The sequence below is a fragment of the Melospiza georgiana genome, chromosome 18 (assembly GCF_028018845.1).
Source record: "Melospiza georgiana isolate bMelGeo1 chromosome 18, bMelGeo1.pri, whole genome shotgun sequence".
NCBI classification, from domain to species: domain Eukaryota; kingdom Metazoa; phylum Chordata; class Aves; order Passeriformes; family Passerellidae; genus Melospiza; species Melospiza georgiana.
In genome coordinates this window covers 6,432,914-6,452,758 of record NC_080447.1, presented here as the reverse complement: position 1 = coordinate 6,452,758, position 19,845 = coordinate 6,432,914, and the positions used below count along the sequence as shown (strand labels likewise).

The 19,845-nt window shown below is 45.8% G+C and overlaps 1 protein-coding gene across 16 annotated transcripts in view; it reads right to left on the bottom strand.

Moving 5' to 3' along the window:
• The window catches only part of FBRSL1 (fibrosin like 1), a 495,650-nt gene that overhangs the window by 355,990 nt on the left and 119,815 nt on the right, over positions 1-19,845 (bottom strand). For all 16 annotated transcript variants that reach the window (XM_058036818.1, XM_058036824.1, XM_058036832.1 and 13 more), the window contains exon 2: positions 5,212-5,412. In XM_058036818.1, coding sequence (XP_057892801.1) covers positions 5,212-5,412 — 201 coding nt within the window. The remainder of the gene's footprint in view (positions 1-5,211; positions 5,413-19,845) is intronic.

Sequence of the window (19,845 nt, the reverse complement as noted above, 5' to 3'; positions counted from 1 at the left end):
TCTTCAATTTGTGTTTCCCTACCAGAACTGCAGAGGGTTTTGAAATACATTATTTCTGGCTTAAGCAAAGGCTGCTCCTGTCACAGTTCCCAGAGGGTTTATGGCACTGTTTTGCACTACTCTTCAAGCAGTGTGTTACAGAAATCTGTTATGGAAACTGTGCTGTAGCTCTCCAAAGGTGGCTGCAATGCCATGATGAAGTTACCTGTGCCACAGCTATAATGCAGACTTTAATGGTCTAGTGTTGGTACAGCATTTTAAACAAACTACACACACTGCAAAGTTCTCCCTCTGCTGCAGAGCGGGCTCGGCAGCCACTTCAGGAATCTTGATGAATTCTTGGATAAATTTAGCAAAAACAACAGCACTTCTTTGTAATAGCAGGGTTTCATTTGGGAAATAAACATCCACTTTTTATTTACAAAGGATTTTTCCTCCTCCTGCCACTGCTGTGCTATGCCCACTGCTTCCCTCTACTTTGATCCAAAAAAACAGAATACCAAGTGCCTAACCAGGACTTAAAGCAGATTTTTAAATTAGTTCCTGACAGTGCAAACAGATTGCTATTGATTGAAATGAGGCTGATTTCAGGCCCTGGATTAGCAAAGCTAATGCCTGGATGCTGTGCTGCCCATTTCAGAGCTGCTCCCCAGTGGCTTCCAGGCAGCTGCGGAGCCTCTGCAGCCGCAGATTAGCGTGAGAGAGCAGGGCAGGGCCATCTGGGGCTGTGCCTGAGCCCACACAAGGGCTCCCCCCAAATCCCCGGGGCCAGGACCCTGCCCTACACCCTCACCAGGAGCTCTGCAGCCAGCCGGGCTGTGCACAAGCCCAGGAGGGAGTTGGTGTTTGGGAAGGCTTTGCTGGAGCCCAGCATCACAGCTCACTGAGCACGGTGACCTCGCTCCGGCCACAGCCACTCTGGATGGAGCCAAAGGCACTGGGGACAGCCCAATCCTGGTTTTCCTGTCCAGACAGCCTGGCCAAATCTGGGACACAGGCTGCACACAGGTAATGGTGCTGCCTTATCAGCCCTGCTCTCCCAGCCAACACTTTTTTAAGCTCTCCCCGCAAGAGCTTTCATGTCCAAATTGTACAGCCTTGTACTTACAAAGGTAGAAATGGATCCTGCTTTTAAGCAACGTTTTGCTGATTAAAAGAAAATAGACTTTTTTTTCCTCTGGCTTTGTTGTTTAGTTTCAAAGAAGGTTTAAATAACAATATCTGCTAACAAAAAAAGGGTAACATCAATTAGAAACAAAAAGAAACTAGTTTGTATAATTTCAGTGCTCAAAAGCAGTGAAATGCAAACACCAAAGCAGCACACACCAAACCAAACCAATCCCCAAAACCCACATTAAAGGCAACCTTTCTTCTTTTTATTTTTTTTCCCTTGTAAGCCGACTGCCTAGAATTCATTGGGTTTTAGTAACTGAGATACTGAAGGTAACAGAATAAGTTACTGTTATATCTAGACCCTCTTAAACACAATTCAGCTTCCAAATGCTACATTATTAAGCCATGGAAGAACAGGCATATCCATGTCCTCTGGCTAAAGATAAAGACTCCAAAGGTTATTTTTCAGACTCACTCTCCTATGTGGCTGCTGAATCTCAGCTAAGAAAGGGACATTTCAGCCTCTGAACTGTGCACCACTAAGCACACACTGCCTCCAGCCCACCATGGCTTCACATCCAAGCATGATAAATACTATTTACCATTATCTGGAAAATACAAGTAAAACTAAACAGCTACACAGTCCTATTGCCCAACTGCCAGCACGAGCAGTATGATGCCAAAGGAAATTTTCCACAGTATTTCATTATCCAGATGAGTTTCTAGACCTGTCTTGGGAAAGGCCCCCACTACTATGCACAAATGGGGCCAAGGGTACATAAATGGTTTGAAAAGGAGCTATCAATTTTCACCCAGACATCAGAAGAAACAACGTGCATCCTGGATGGAAAAAATGACTTGGTGTATCACCTTCAGCTCAGATCAGCAGTAACCCAGAGCACAGCCCTCCTGGGGGGCAGGGAGGGTGTTACATCCCTTAATGAATGTTGGATAACGAGATGATGAGCATCACAGAGAAACCACATGAATAGGTAATCAAACTTGTTAATGCAATTTAGCAGTTCCAGCCCGGCAACACGATCCATTAATCACCGACAGCACTCAGCAGTTTGGGGAGGGCTGGGCAGTGAACGAGGCTGGGGAATCGGCTGTGCCTTCCCTCCCTGCAGGAAGCTCTGCTCAGGCCTCGGAGATGTCACACCTCCAGAGAAACGCGACCTGTTGGCTCCCCTGCCCTCTCCTCCAGGCTCCTATGAGCACTAAACACTGCACCACCCTGCTCTCCTCAGCTTCTCCGAGACTCGCCCTCATCCCGGGTGATTTAAACAGTGGGTGAGAAAAGGAAGGAGGAGGTGTAAGACACTAATCTTCGTGACAAATGACTATCTGCAGAACGCTGTGTTATTACAGCAGCATTTAACAGCTAAATATATTCAACACACCATGATGCTCCCAAGCTGACTAAACAGAGAGCTCGAGGTTAAACTAACTGGAAATAACAGCAACTCTTTCCTATTAGCCCCAGCTCTTTTCAGAAGGTGGTGATTGTACAGGAAGGGCAGAAAAAAAGGGAAAAAAAAAAACCAAAATCCCAACTGTTCTACATCCACAGTGCTCACACATTCAGAGGAATAAACAACTCCAAAAATGAAATGAGCAAAGAGAAGAACAGCTCAGATCAGGCTAATCAAAGACTGACTCAAAGTTCACAGAGTGATTCTCCAAAAACCAGAAGAACAACATAGGACACATAAGGGAGCAGTGTAACTGAGAGGTTTCATCTTATATGTACCTCTTACTTAATCAAATCAAATCATACATCCAACCTTTAAATCCCTTTTTAAAGGGGCTGACAGGCTGCTCTCCCTCCCCAGCACAGTCTGCAGCTGTGGTGGGGATTCCTTTCCCCAGGCAATGGGTTAGCTTTGGACATGGCCTTTGGAAAGGCAATGAGCTCAATTTAAGGAATGCTCCTGTGCTGGAGGCAGCCACAGCCTTTCAGAGGGGCTGGATTTACTGCAGGCCACTCTGGCTACACCAGAATTCACCACAGCTCTGAACACCTCCTCACTCCTCAACACACCTGGTGGTTGCAAGAGCTTTTGTTGCTCCCCATTGCGGAACAGCAGTTTGGAGTCAGCACCTTTCCCTGTGTACACGTGTTGACAGCAGCCTCAAACTCTGACAAATCTTGGACAAAAGGACCATTTGAAATGCCTTTTCCTCCCTCTGCTTAGTTACAGCAAGAGATAAATGTGTTTGAATGATTTTTATACACAGTTGGGAGCAATAGGCTGGAAAGGACAGATTGGTTCCTGCAGCCCTCTTCCCATAGCCCGAGGTACAGAACAACCAAATATTCAGAGCAACAGCAATCTGGATGCTTTGTCAAATGGAGTGAAATATAAATCTAATTTTCTAAACAAAGCAGACAACCTGGCACTGAAATCAGCTTACCACTTTGCACCTCTCTACAAGGATTAGCAGAATGCCATAATTATAATGCCCAATTTGATTTATTAGAGGAGGCTGCATAGAAAAGATGACAATTCAGTAGTATTGTGAAGAGAAGGGATGAGAGTAGAAGAGAGTAGAATTTGCTGTTCAAATTGAACAGCAATTTCTAAGCAACATCTCAATATAATTAGCATTAATTACAGTAAGCTATCCAAATTAGGTATAAACCTATGTTTAATAACCCTGAGATGCAAAATTCACCCCCTAAATTCCAGGAAACTTGTCATTGTTAACAACCTTTTCCTCTTGCAGGAATGGGAAACCTCCCCACTGTCTCACAAATCCACAACTATGCAAATCCCTGCCATGCACTGCATTTCCTGCAGTGTAATAGAACTGAAGAAATAACTTCCACCAGATCGTGAGAATCTCTAATTTAAAATGTGATGAGCCCTTCTAAATCAATATACTGAAACACAAAAGAGTATGTGGTGGAGAAGTTACAGGGGAGAGTTACATGACATAACCTTCACCATATTTTTAAATGTTTAAGTACTGCAAGTCTGAAAAAACATTTCCAGTAACTGGACAATTCAATCTTTGGCTGTCTGGCACACACACAGGATTAGTTTCACAGAACAGAAGGTGGCTTGAGTTAAACAGCTCTTTTCTGCTGGAGAAATGGAGAATAAAACCCACTTTTTTCATCTTAGTGCATTTCCTAGCTCGGAACAAATGCTGTAAGGTCAAGCAGGCTGCTGCTCCCACTGGCTGCCACTTGGCACCCTGTTAGGGACAACTGGGAAAGTGTCCACGGAGAGAAGCTGCTGTGCCATGGGACTGCCAGGCCATGAATGCACACTCAGCCACTCACAAACCTCCCTGCTGAGCAGCAGTTGGAGATAAAGAGCCTGCCAGCCTCAGAGCCTTTTCTTGTCACCTGCCCCTCTGCACACACTGTGCCTCAGATGGAGGCTCTGGATTAATTCCCTCCAGCATCACAACTCTTCATTCATTAATGCTCCAGCACATTGTAGAAGGGTACACAGGAAAGAGTGCCCAGAGCACAGCTTCCTGCAAAATTAATTTCCACTTCTAAAATGCTCAAATAGCCTCTCCTCCTCAACATTCTGTTCTGGGGTAAGTCAAAACTCCAGTCAGGAGATGGCCATACAAGTCTGCAGCTTCCAGGTGCACACTGCCCACCACAATTCCTCCAAAGGAGGTTAGGATCTGATGGATGATCCCTGCTTGTGTTCAAGACCATCAGGGCCACAAATCCACAGTATGAACCACTGCACTGTCTCAGAGCTGCAGGCACCAGGGAGATCTGCTCCTTTCTGCATTACCCAGTGCACCTGGCTTCCCCTTCAGCTTATGGAACCTGCCCTCAACTCAGGATTTGTGCACTTAGCCACAAGTCTCAGAGCTGCAGGCACCAGGGACACCTGCTCCTTCCTTCCTGCATTACCCAGTGCACCTGGCTTCCCCTTCAGCTTATGGAACCTGCCCTCAACTCAGGATTTGTGCACTTGGCCACAAGTCTTTTGAGAGGCATTGCTTCCACCAGCACAGGTAACCAGAGAAGCCAATTACAAGGACAACCTCACCTCCCAGCAAGGCCAACACTTCACAGCGCCCCAGGCCGAGAGATCTCTTCAGGTGAGATTGTTTCCCTACCTGTTTGGACAGCTTCAAGGGCAGTTTCTTCTTCATCCTCTCCTTGCCTCTCTCTGCCTCTCTCTCCGAGCTCCCGGCATCGTTGTTGTGGCCATTCTCACTTGGCTCAGCAGACACACAGTTCTCAGATTCTCTGGGTTTCTTGCCTGGATGCCTCTCCCATTTCTCCTTCCGCTCCTGAGGCTTTAGTGACATGTCCTTCTGTAAAGGAGATTAAAAAAGAGAATGGTAAGTTCTTTTCGTTCTTTGCAGCTACCTTGAAGCACTAAGCTGTATAAATACTGAATAAAAACACAAACAAGACAGTATGTATCTTCCAGAGATGATTTAGGATGAATAATTAGGCATGCACAACACAAACAGTAATTTTAGATTAGATTAGGATGAATATTCTCCAGGCTAGGTGTTTGATTAATTTCAGCGATGCTGAAACTGGCTACGAAAATGAGCTCACTTCAGGTTAACTCAGAAACCATAAGTCAACAGCACATGAACAAATCAGCATCCTGAAGGGAAGCCTTAAACTGCTCAACTGAAACAGAGGTGGGTTTTGTTTTGTTTCTGATCTGAGAAGTATCAGACCCCCCCTGGGGCTGACAGTCTCTGATTCACAGCAGCATTCATATGGAGAAAGGCACTTCTAAAGCCCTAGCACAAATTCCCTCAGCCAGAGAGATCAATGGGATCCAAACACACAACAGAGGCTGAACACTTCTAAGTGTTAAGTGTCTGCCCTGAACCAGGCTGTAACACACAACCCAAGCCCGGCTAAAAAGCAGGTATGTCATGTCAGAATGATTAACACTGGAAGTGAGATCAGAGGAGGGAATTACTCTGCTATCCCTGGCATCTCTGAGGACTGGAAGCTGAAATCCCAGTGACAGAGCACCAAACTCTCTCTCTACACACACCACGTGGAAAAGGAGTTGAAGAAATAACATGACAAATCACTATGACATTGGGTCACTACAGCTAGATACATTTCTCCCTTATGTCTTTTATTAACTGCTCAAGGATAAAATCTGAATTCTTATGGGAATGTTTTGCAGGATATCTATTTCAATTATTTTTAATGTGAGGTAAATAGATTAGGAAAGACCCTAAAAGCACTGCTTGCTATGCCAAAACTCAGCCACAGATATTTTTCTAAATGCTTTCTTTTGACTGAAGCAGTTACATGACAGGTATTTGTATCTTACATGAATGGAGATCACAATACAACTGCTCACATCAATGCACACACCTTCAGTACTGCAAAGGAGCTCATGAAAATCATTAGCTCTCTACTCTCTCAAAAACTGAAGCCCAACAAAAAAAGAAAATTAGGAACTGGAATGAAATGCCCTGCTGATTGCTCCAGATTACTTCCTCCCCCTCTCCCTTAATTAGTGAATTGACTGCCTCAGTGTGCAACATGCTGATTCCACTCCAAATCACTCGCTTGTTTAAAGTCACCCTTCCCTGGGAAGTGAGATGATGCACAGGCACTTTAGGGTCACAGACACATTGAAATTAGAAATAAGGCAATAAAATAGAGCTGTTTCAATTCCAGCCCAGGCTCCCAGAGGATCAGCCAGCACCCGCCCTCTGTACACCTTGCACAGGAGTCCTGGGGGCTGGAGGCTCCTCTTAGGGCACACACAGATATATCAAGCTGGAAACCCCCAAAGATACAACTCTTCCACCAAAATTAAAATAATTAGCACTGTCTTGGAGGCACAGAACACAGCTCAGCTTGCCAAGTTCATTACTAGGGAAAGAGCAAGGAAAATACCTGTCTGGCATTATTCTGCATGAATGATAGAGGAACATAAATCAGTGTAAGCTTCTCACTTTGGTTTTTAGTTTAAAGATAACACTTGAAAGCAGCAGTTCAAGATGCCAATTGAAGAAGGTCATATTGTGCTGTTTACTGGGAAGCTACTGAGATAAAAATCAAATTGCTAATCTTCAGTAACTAATCAAAAACTTGTCATGTGGAAATGGTATCTGCTGACTGATATTCAGCAAAACATTAGAAACAGGGATCACCACAAACAGGTACCTCTGCACAAAGCCAGATGCAGCTTGTGAGGTGACAGCAGGTGCAGGGAAGATGCTGCATGAGGGACATGGAGCCCTGATGGGGGAGAAAGGAGGCTGGGGCAGGGAAATGCCACCACCTGAGAGCACCAGCAAATCATGCACGCCTGGCTTGAAGGGCAATATTCACTTCTAAGGATGCCTTCAAAGCCAATAAATTCCCATTTTGGTTTAAACTCCATCTGGCTTCACATGGTGGTTGGGCCTCTATTAATGCTTTAGGGAAAGTCTTCCCTTGGTACCTACAACACATTCACTGCAGGTTTTCAGATTATTCCTTTCACCACAGAACTGGTCTGCAAACCTCTGTTTTTCTCCTTCCTGAATCCTACAAAATTCCCCACCTCGAAATGCAGCTTTTCATCCCTATTTTGTCTGGAGATTTAAGGCTTGTCTCATTGCTGAGCCACTGGCAAAATTAATTCATGAAATACAGCTATAGCTGGATCAAAGCCAAGGAAATAATTCATTCACTTGTAGTGCCATCCAAGAATCTCAAGCACTTTGCAAACAGCCCTGAATGAAGCCCCAGGGCTGCTCCTGCCTCCAGTGGGGGACAGTGCAGGGACGGGGCAGCCAGGGGGACAAAGCCACGTTTGTGTGACAGGGAAACCACTCCAGATCCCTTTTCTCCGTGCTCCAGCAGAGGACACAGGTGCAGGAGCTGTTCCTGGGCAGGCAGGACAGTGAGCCCAGCGTGTCCTTGCTGGCAGAGGGAGACAGCAGGCTGTGCTCTGGGCTGCCCAGCGCAGACCTCGGCAGGCACAGAGCACGAGGGGGCTAATGGGGCTTCTGCTCTTGCCTCCTTTGTTTCCTTTCCATTTCCTCTACTAAAAGAGCCTTCCAGTGATTGCTCTTTCACTAAAGTTTATGACCTCCAAGTTGGGGACCTCACTTAGCACAAGAGCTTACTATTTTTGGATGTGCATCTGGGCTTGTGCACAGGCAATTGCTGGAAAATTTAGGCACATCCAGAATATACAGTACATCACAAGAGGGGACATTTATTGATGCACCTTGACTGACTTCAATCCAGAAATCCCAGCCTGCAGGTGAGACTGGCCCCCAGAGCAGCAGATATTTTCACCCTCTGCACATCCTGTAAATCCTGCAGATTCACACAGTGACAGTTTCTGAAGTGAGACCTCAAATTCAATAGGTTTTCACATCAGCCTTGTGGTTCCTGGCCACCCCAGGAGTCTGCAGATCTGATCACCTTTGGTGTCACAGGGCAGTAAATCCCTTTGTCCAAGCCCATTTTCTCTTCTCAGTTCCAGAAACAACACTGCTAAATCTCCAGAATACAGAAAACTGTTTTGTTCCTTACTCATCATAGCTTCCAGGGCTGTCTCCTACCTGTCCTCACTTCAGAATTTCTCTGACACCTTCCAGGGCAGGCTACAGCCTCTCCATCTGCAGCCCCTTGTCTGTCTGGGCTGCAGACTGACTGCAGATGGTTCTAACTGGCTGCATGGTTACAGATAAGGAAGAATTCGGCCTTTCTTCAGAGCCTCTTTCCTGGCAGTTCCTCCATGAAACACACAGATTCTATCTCCCTATTTGTTTATTTGGATGCACAGACACCAAAGAACATTTCATCAGGAGATGGGGCTGTGGTCCCTCCCACACCAGCAGCTGTGAAATTCACTCACAAAGACCCTGGAAAAGGCTGGCAACCCTGGCCCTGCAACAGATTTTAGGAGTCCACTATAAAAACCTTTGTGATTCTTTTTCCATCACTGCCAGCCCAAGCTAGTTATGCAATGGCACCTCTGCTTGCAGCAGATCTGGCAGGAACCCTTCATCACTTGGAACACTCCTTCCTGAAAAGCCATTTTTCTTCTGTCACCAAGGCACAGCTGCAGTCTCCACAGACACTCAAGGGACACACTGCCCAGTTTGTAAGTAAAGCTGGGAATAATGTGGGTGCAGAGCCCTCAGCTCTGCAATGAGACTGTTCTTACCCCTAAAATGCCACAGCAAGACAATTCTGCACAATGGGCTCCACGTTTTCTGTTTGATCAGGAAATAATGATCAGGCCTGGAGGAGCCTGGCACAAGCCCACATCCCACAGCCATGCTCTGGCTGGAGTTATCACTGCCTGTTTGCTCAGCCCAGCTCAAACTCAGCCTTAATCCTCTGAATTTACACAGCTCTGAGATCTCAGAAAGCATGCAGGGGAAGGCTGGGGCTGTAAATACCTTTCATACACAGGGAACACTTAAAGAGCCTGAAGAAAACATCCAAAACCCACACAGGCAGATGAAAACCCTCAGGTCTGCTGCTGGGATGCAGAGGGTAAAAATAACACCTACAGATAATAAAATAACCATCCTTAGCCCTTGAGCATCAGTTCAAAATGCAGCCCTGGTGCAAACTCAAGTCCATTTCAATCCCCCATCCCCAGGACGCTCAGCCAAGGACTGGTTACACTCTATTCCTGCCAGACTGCTTCTGCACAAGATTATATGGGCTGATTTCCCAGAAGGAAGACAGCCTCCAGCTTCTCTCTGCACAGCTTTTCAATGCAGCACTTATTCCTTAAGTTGGGCAATGTGAAATAACCTACTGAACATCAGAGAAGGAGAAGGACCCACACAAAGGAAATAAAACAATGTGAAATATCCTACTGAACATCAAGCAGGAGAAGGATCCACACAAAGGAAATAAAACACACGGCTGCCTCTGAAACTGACCCTGCTTGCCCATGTTTCTGCCTCCTGCTTCTCTCAAAAAAACGGCAATGGAAAAGCCCCTGAGGATCTGAGCACCATCTATCCTTGTATCAGCTTTATCATCAATTAGCAGCAGGGTTGTCAATTGATTAATAGTTCAGGGAGAGATCCCAGCTCAGAAAGGACCTGAAACAGATTTATTTTTAAGTAGGTTAATTTTTAAATATTCCTATTGACCTGATACTCATAGAACAGCAGCACAGAAACAATTGCTGACAATGTTCTCGTGCTTTCTAAGCAGACAAAGCACATTACAAATACAGACAGGACCACACTAACACAAACCTACTGCCCATTTATTTGCATAAAGGGGACACAGGAGACACCAATTCAAATGGAAAGATAATATTGGAGATATACATGAGAAATGTATACATGAAAGACTAACTTTAAAGTGTAGATTTGAAGACAGGTCTGTAGAGAGAGAGAAACCACTGCAAGAACAGGAGCCAGCACAAGAAGAGATGAATAGCCAGCAGGCAAATGAAATGAGGTGAATAATAAGGAAGAAAAAAAGGATAAAAAAGGACCCTTGAAGGGCATCAGGCAGGACCACACTAAGGTGACTGAATTTGAGCTCAGCAGGGTGAACAGGCAGCAAACACAACTGGGGATGTTGAAAATTAGCAGCAGCACATTGAAGGGTGGGAGAGGGGAGAGGCTGAGCTGAGGGCAGGGTGTGCTGGCTCTGAGGACAGCAGGGACAGGCTGTGGAAGGAGAGCTCAGCTCCGAGGCTCCTTGCTGGATCCCCACGGCAGCAGGCCAGCCCGGAGCGGCTCCCGGAGCCCAGGGCACCTGGGGAAGCTGTCTGCTGCCATGCCCAGCTGGATTCCCACCCATGGGCAGCTCCTCACTGCTCCTGCAATATAACACACTCCTGTTTGTTTTACTTGCCAGCCCTCTCTTCTCCCCCGCTGAGAACTCCACTGCAAACACAACTCAAGCCCCTCCAGCCTCTCAGCCAAAGACACTAAAGCTGTGTTAAAAGGCAGAAACAAGAGTCTGGATTTGAAGTGACTTTTTTGCTCTGACCCGACATTCAAGCAGCACAATCAATATCAATTAAAATGATTGCAAATGAAATCCTTGCTTGTTTAACCTTGGACTGCAATTCTCCTTTCACAGCTGACATATTCCAGATGAGTTTAGGTCCTGCTTTTTAAAATGCATCACATTTGCTCTGACCCTGTCACATGTTTAGCTCAAGAATAAGATGACTTTTTGACAAGACAGATTTGGAAATGTTAAGACATTTGAAGCTGACACTGGTTTGCAGGTTTATGATACATGATTTAACTTAAAAATACAAGTGGATGAACCAAGAAACTTACTGTAATTGAAACACTCAAATTTATTACCAGAGGATATGTTCCTGTCACCTATGAATAGCTGAAGAGCAGGCTGCCATACTCTGCTGAACGCCCACTTGTTCTGTCTCCCAAGAATTAAGACCTTTGCTTCTAGGACCTCAAAGACACAGTACCAAGCACAGAGAGCTTGGACAAATGTTACTTCAACAAAACACAGTCAAAAATTACAAAAAAGAAGGTCAGTTCACTATTCTTTTAAATGCATTTCAATCCACGTTGAATTTACAAGGCTTTGATTGCTCTTTTTGTTTGCATGTGACCTGAATAAATAATGATACAGTGCAGGAATTGTGCACTGTATACTGTGCACAATTCCTGAAAAACTGAATACTAAGGAGAAAGGGGGTGATACTGCTGCCTTCCTTTTCAATTACTCAAGGAAAAATCCAGTCCTCTCCTTCCTAGTAGGAAGGAGGAGTAGGAAGTGGTGGGAAGTACCTGGAAACAGAGTGTTGAACACTTATTTAGGGGACAATAAAAATAAGAACGCACACAGTGAACACCTTCACTTCAGCAAGGGGCCATGGAAATCTGCAGGAATGCGAGCTGTCCGTGTTTTTGGTATAAACCCTTGCCCACCATCACCCATGGGGGAGGCGGGCACACAAAATCTGAAGCTGCTCCATGATCTCCAGGGGCAGCCAGGCGTGATTCCCCCCTCTGCTCCAATTTCCTGCAGAGAGCCGCAGCATCCTCCCTTCCCTGCTCCTCCTCACAGACACTGCTCAGCTATTAGGGCTCCCACAGGTGCTTGCTGTCCATCAGAGAGGAAATGATCCCATTTGAAGCCATCAGTATTTCCTGCAGTGATGGCAGTAAATGCCCGACGAGCGCTCACAGAATTACTGTCAGCGGAAAGTGTGTCAGAGAGCAGGGGAGCTTAAATGATTGAAGGGGAGCTGGGGCACCATTTCCAGGTAGATGAAATGAGGCATATTGCAAGTGCAGCCTGGCCAGCTTTTACAGCCTGCAGGAGTGCTGAAAGGGGCTGCTGCCCATGCACCAGCAGGCCACCCTGCCCAGCTCTCACTGCACATAAAAAGCACATTTTGGCTGGAGCTGCTTTCAGCTCAGCCTGCCTGGTTTGTGTCGTGCACAAAGGAGCTGGAAAGTGTTTGTGCCTGTCAGACAGCACTTTCTCCAGCTGCCAGGTGTGAGTGCTGAGCACATCCCTCCTGCAAACCCCCATCCTCCAGGAGTTCCTTCCCAAGGGACCCGTCAGCGATGGCAGCAGCACCACACACTGCCCAGCACCCCACAGGTGACAGACTCTGCAAAAACATCCCCATCCTGAACAATGGGGCCATCAGTCTTAAGTAACTTCCACAGGTATCCAGCAAGTAAGCAAAGTGATACAGCCCGGCACACGCTCCAGGTCCGGTGTTTTGGGAAGACATTCCTCACGTGTGCCAAAATCCAAGGGCACTGCTGAGCCCTCACTGCTGACAGCCAGCAAACACATGCTTTATTGACAGAGCAGCCTTTAAACACTTGATCTGAACTAATTTCCCTCTCCCCAGATTATTCAAACAGGCACTCCTTGAACTCAAACAGCTCCCACCAAGTGGCAGAATCAGGACCTGAAGAAGCAGCTGCTTACCTAAAACCAGATGTGGCCATTTCATCCCTCATTTCCAATTTTGCCAGGATGGTAACACAATCCCCAGTCCCCAGCTGGCCCTAAACTGCCAAAGGAAAAGGCATGAAGATCCTACCAGGACAAACTGGCATGGCAGCTGGATACATTCATCATTACCAATTTTCAGCTAAGCCAGTCAGATAAAACCAGAAACACAATATTGAGTAAAAATGCCTCCAGCCTATTTATTACTATAGACAGGAATGCTACATCTTAGAAATAGCTTAGAAATACTACATCTCTCTTTAAAATCAGAAACAAAAGGAGAAGGCCCGACTGCTTCTGCCTCTGCTGAGGGGGATGTCATGCTTCCATGAGCTGGACTCTGGAAATGGAGCTGAGCCAAGCTGAGGCTGGGCAGATGGACTGGACACATGGCTCATTTACCAAAGGCAGGGGCCTAAATTGCTCTCCTCCATCTATACTCCTGCATTTAAAGTGCTGATCTTCACAGTGTGAAATACACAACGATCACAGTATGATTGTGCTGGCTCCCATGTGAGCAGCCTCATGCTGAGACTGAAGAGCTACAGCTACAACCTCAGGTCATGACTTCAAGAACCTCAGCCTGATTTCCAAAGTAACTCAAGGCTTCCACCTGCTAAATACGAAGTTTTTCTCTATGTTTTAGGATTGCACCACACATTCACTTCATGGTGCATACTTTTAAAACACAGCCATGAAAAATGTGCTGCTCTCAAGGCAGTAGCACCCAGAGCAGGGAAGCTCCAGACGCATCTCCCACACGGTGACAGCCTGGAACACATTCCCTCCACCAGGCGTTTGGAGGCTCTGCTCCCAGCCCACACGCTTTATTCCCACCCTCAGGAAGGGTGCACTGAGCTCCAGCAGAGCAGGCTGTGAGCTCTGCAGGGTGACACAGCCAGGAGAGATCAGCACTCGCAAACTCGCTCCTGCCAACTCTGCTGCAGGGGTGAGAGTCTCCAGAAATAAAAACAGCCATATCCTCATCCCTGGGGCTCACTTATAATTTAATTTATATTTAAGCACCATGACACTAGAGGCATTTTTTTTACCAGCTCTGCAGTTGCCCTCAGTGGTAGGCAACAATTTTCAGTTCAGCTGTCATGAGCTCTAGAATGTGTATTCAATAATTAGTCCTCTGGTAGTTTTCTTCTGGCTGGGAAACAAAAGACAAGAAATAGAAATGGTTCAACAAGAGGAAATATGTAGGAGCCAGCCTCCTCCAGAAACAGCTGCCCATAGCACATCACTGCAACCTAAGGGGAAAGCTCTGAGCAGGATGAGCTCTAGCAGAGAGAGATGCCTTTCTAACTATCTAAATGTCACCTGTGCTAATGAAAAGCCCATGACACTGCATCTGTGCCACCCTGGCCACCCCTGCTCTGCTCCTGTGCTGCTGGAGATGCATTGAACAGTGCAGGCTGTCAGGGTGGCCAGCAGAGATGTCCATCCAGCACAGCACGTGTGCTCCTGAGCAGCTCTTCCGTAACTGCTTTGCTTGAACAAACAATGAGCAGCCAAATGTTTCAATATATCCTCAGGGCTTCCTAGAATAGTTTCAAATAGTCTGATATCTGTGGCAGAGGCAAAACATTCATTTATATCCCAGGCAATCGCTGAGAAATGGGAAACACTACAGTAGCAGGCAATTTTAATGTGTTCTATGTTACAAAACATTTTCAGTCAGAGAGCTCAAAGGTCATTAATAGATTTTCATATGTTTACAGACAGCAGCAATTTCAAGCTCTGTAATTTTAAAACTGCATGTCAGTCTCTCAACTTCCAGCTGTTATTTTAACATTAGATAATGAACACAATGCAAAGGTTACACAATCACTTGAACCAGCTTATGCAGCAGATCCAGTCACACAAATAATTATTAAATTCTAATTACACATATATTATCACTCTTATTAGAACAGCAGGGCAAATCCTCTTTTATAGATAGATCAACAGCTGAGAAAGAGAGGCCAGCAAGGTTATGCTTTTAGAGCTGCTCTTCTCTCTCCCCCATCACCTAAAGCACTGCTGATTTATGAGCCTCAGAAATAACACCTTGTTAACACCTCACCAGTCAGTGCACATCCAGCCATCAGCCTCTGTTTTACTTAAATCCTTTATAGATCCCTAATACAGACATTGATGCCTAATTAAAATATTCATCCTTGGTCAGAGGGACAAAAAAGCATTTAGTGGTTACCCAGTAACCTGTTTAAATATGCTGCTTTTTCTTTATACAACTACTTTTATACTGAGAAGACATCCTCCAAAACTTAGAGATTTCTCCTAAGGAGAGTGCTGTTATCTAAGCTAAAGCTTTGCAAGACATCAGGGTGCCATAACATAGATTTTTATTTTATTGTAATTTTGGAGCAGATGAAATTATTGTCTGACTCTTTTATCACGCAGCCAAATGAGCAAAATCACCCAGCTGGTGTCTCAGGGAAATTTTGGATGTGCACTAACAGACTATCCTCTTACCACATAAGAAATTCAGCAGATTATGTTTTGCTCATCTCCCTCATTTTTTTTCCCTCTCTATTCCCAGTGTTGCTCGCTCTGGTTGATTCTGCCCCAATCCAGCTGTCAGTCACACAGCATGTAACCTCAATGGGAATTGAGGAATCTCATCCCCAAGCCTCAGCTTTGAAGCAGGACAGAGCAGCAATGTCCCTTTGTGCGGCTGAGGTCCCCTGCAGTGACAGCAGCGCTGCCCTGGCACAGTGATGTCTCTCTAATCCCCAGAGCATCCTCAGCCAGCCATGAATTTCACACTGGGAAATTCCAGGCTTTGACGTTAAATCATTCCAGCTGGGATTTTCAAAGGATAAGAGATAGGACTCCAATCCCATCACATTCCAATAGGAAGCCCTTAAGGTTTGGCTTATTTTCTTTTTAAGAAGGAAACCCATATTTCATTCTCATTTCCAGCCCAGTTTCCTCTGGGACATGAAACTGAAAGCAAGAAAGGGAGGGCAAGTGCAGCGCTAATGGGAAGAGAGACTGACAAATGACAGCACCAGATCCTGGCTACATCAGCTTGCAGTGGGCCATGCAAGAAGGCACAGATAGATCAGCACATCCATTACTGCTCCTGAGCAAAAGCAGCAGCAGATCCTGGCTACATCAGCTTGCAGTGGGCCATGCAAGAAGGCACAGATAGATCAGCACATGCATTACTGCTCCTGAGCAAAAGCAGCCTCTGTGCTGTGTCTGGTCAGTCCATGAAGGAAGGAGTAACCGAGCAAACGCGCAGCGAGGACAGCAGACAATTAAAGCACAAAGCAAAGCCACGCAGCGAGCTGCAGGAGGAGGACATGTGCAGCAGGGAATGATGAGATGCACTCGGCCAAGCGTGTCAGAGAGCCCGGGGCAGGCAGAGCTCAGGACCAGGAGCCACTGCAGGGACACAGCTCACACTGCCACCCACCCCACGCTCTCACCACAGCCACAGCCAGTGCTCCAGGTTTTCATCAGCTTTCACACTCTCTCCATCGTGTTCAGAGGATCTCAGTCTCCCCCCAACCAAGAGGTGCTAAGCTGTGTCTCTCTGCAACCATTTCCTCAATTCCCACGTTAAATTACTCTTTTTCACAGAATCACAGAATTTTCAAGACTGGAAAAGACCTATAAGATCATCTAGTCCAGCCGATGTTCTAACTGTTCAACTAGATCATGGCAGCAAGTGCCACATCCAGTCTTTTTTTGAATTCTTCAAGGGATGATGCCTCTACCACCTCACTGGGTAAATGATTCCAGTTTCTGACAACTCTTTCTGTGAAGTATTTCCTTCTTACTTCTAACTTACATCTAGCTTGACGCAACAGAAACATCTATCTGCACTTCCCAAACCTGAAGGCTGGCTGGCTTGTAGGACATTTTTCTTCCTTTCTGGAACAAGATTTTGCCAGTCAGAGACTAGAGAAAGGGGCATTCATGCAAGTTTTTCATTTGCTGGTAGCTCTCAACTTTGAAACACAATAGGGAATTAAAACATGGCACAGAGCAGCAACTTTCATCCCTGCTGACCCACTCAAATGAGTCAAGAGCACTTGAACATCTGATTCTTGTACATCTCAGAGTTCAACTTTGCCTCTCATTTACTGTTCACAGCACCTTGACAACAGTAAACATCACAGAGTGAGAAATACAGATGCAGCACACAGCATTTATTTGTTCAAACAGGCACAACCCTTCAGCAAGAACCAAAAACCAAAGTCAATGTGAGAAGGTTAAGATGGAACAGATGCAACCAGAGACTCTGGGGAACAGCCTGTGTGGAAGCAGGGTTTCTTGTGATTACTTCTGTCTTGTAATTCTTAATAACCCACATCACAGCTGACATCTCCAGCAGCTCCCTGCTTCTTTATGCAGATAACCAGAAACGGAAAAGCTGACATGACAATTATATTGTACATACACACACAGTGCCTAACAGCCCTACAACAGCACAAGCAACAGAGAACAGGCACACCTCACCTGTGAAATACTTGAGCTAAAAACTGCTTTAAAACCTGCTCATAAAATCAGGTAATGACACAAAGAACTTCCAAGACGACAAAGATCTATAAAAGCAATTTGCAACTCCTGTTTGTTGATAAAGCTCAGATGTCCATCCTGGGTGTGCCCACAGCTCATCCCACCCGAGCAGCAGCACCCCAGCACGAGCTGAGGGACCCCGGCCAGCAGAGCAGGAGATGCTGGGGTACACCTGTGTCCCTCTGTCACCTCCATCCCAGGAGGCTGTGGCTAAGAGACAAAGTGCCAGGGGATGCTGCAGAATCCTCCAGCTCTGCCCCTTCAGTGCTGCTCCCAAACCCAATGGGTCACAGCATCTCTCCTGGAGCCTTTGACAATCTGGCTTTTGCGTGCAAAGCAGCTCTTGTCAAGGAATTCAGGGAGCCCTATGATAGTAAAAACTGCTGATAAAAAGATAATATCAAGAGTACTCCATTTCAAAAAGCTGATAGAAGGGCACAAGGGGAAATTTCACACATCAGAACAGAAGTGCTCACGAAAGCAGAAAGGGGTTTAAAAAACACTGGGGTTTTGAGGTATTTGTTTCCAGTGAAGGATCTGGATTTCCCAAGTTCCCCACTGTGACCGAGCAGAATTGTAAGCATCAGTTCTCAGATTTCAGCAGAATCTGTAAAAGCAGGTGACTGAAACACCAGCACTCTCTTTGCAAATGTATCAGAGGCAAGTGTATTCTTAAACCTTACAGACCCGGGCTGACAATAGAAAGGCTTTAAAAACCAGAAAGACCAGCCTCAGTGTGCACCCATCCCACAGAAGGCAGAACCCGGGAAGTGCAGGGCCATGTTAATTAACACGTGCTTAATGGCACTTAATTCCCCATCTCTCTCGCTCCACACGACTCTCTTATTGATACAGATGGGGTTTGTGGCTTTCACATCCCATTAGCAAAAGTCTGCCTCCAGGAAAAAAAAAAAAAAAACAAAAAAAAAAACCAAGAAAAAGCATGCTGAGAAGGTGAGGGAAAGTTCTTTCATAATTTATAAATAACATCACAATTTGGCTTTTATCAAGCTTTTCTCATTAGCAATTCTTCAAGCACAACACAAAGAGAATCAGCATTTTGACCTCTATTTTTGCAGCATGAGAAATTAACAAATGCAAAGCAGCTTGCCCCAAATCAAACATCAGCTCTCTGGCAAATCTACATCTCCCAGCTCCTAATCACACTGTGCTGCAGGAGAACCAACAGTGAAACACTGTCAAAATCTCCTTCTGGCACAGGGAAGGGTTTCACGGTGGTGGCAGAGAGCAGATTTGTCTAGGACACACAGGATGTGCAAATGCAGATATTAGCTACAGAGTGGGCAACAGGTGGTATCTGTACAGCTCCAACCTCAGATCCCTTTGAGTGTCTGAGATGAAATCAGCTCGAGGATAGCAAGGACAACACGATCAATATATCAAGTCAAGCTGTTTTCTACCAGAGGAGCAGAGCTGGCCGCGCTCCTTGGCTTTGAAACACGACACATAACCTGGCCTTTCTAATGCAGTGCCTTGGATGGCACCCAAATCCAGCACCATCTGGCCAGCATGGGCATGTGTGTACAAAGAGGACAGAGGAGACTCCTGGCTGACAGATAAAGTGACATATCAGTGCAGCAGCACAGGCTCCAAATCTCTTCAGCCTTTGCAAAGCCAGCTCAGCAGGCAGCAAACACGGGGCCAGTTAAGTGACTTCAGGGCAATAGGAGGGCTGAGAATTTCTCATGCAGATAAGATCCAGGTAAGCATTTGTTTTGGTTGTAGAAAGCATTGCAAACGGTAAAAAACAAACAAACCCCACAAATAAAACCAAACAAAAAAGCAAAATGTTTTTCCTGGGATAGGTTTAAAGCAGAGGGTATCACATTTCTTCTCCTGTCCCATAATTAACCCATAAGTTTAAAAGCCCCATTTTCCAACCTCTATTTTCACATTCACTCTTGCATGACACATTCTCCTAGCATCACACAGCAGATAAAACCAACATGTTATTCCATGGCTTAGAACTTTTTACAGCTTGGCCTCCCAGCCATGCATAGACCACTCCTTCCTCCTCCCTGCTACCAGGATTCAATGCACTAGGTTGTTCTAGTTTCAGTTTCTAGCATTTCAGGGATGATTTGGCAGCAAGGAAGTGAGAATACTTAGGTAACAGCATGAATTGCAATCTGTTCAGGAGAACAAGTGGGATGTCTCATATCACATCTACCATCCAATTCTGCACTCACCTACACGGTTTTATGCAGCTGTGAGCTCCACTGAGACAAGGAAAGTCACAGTGGTGGAGAAGAGAGAACAAT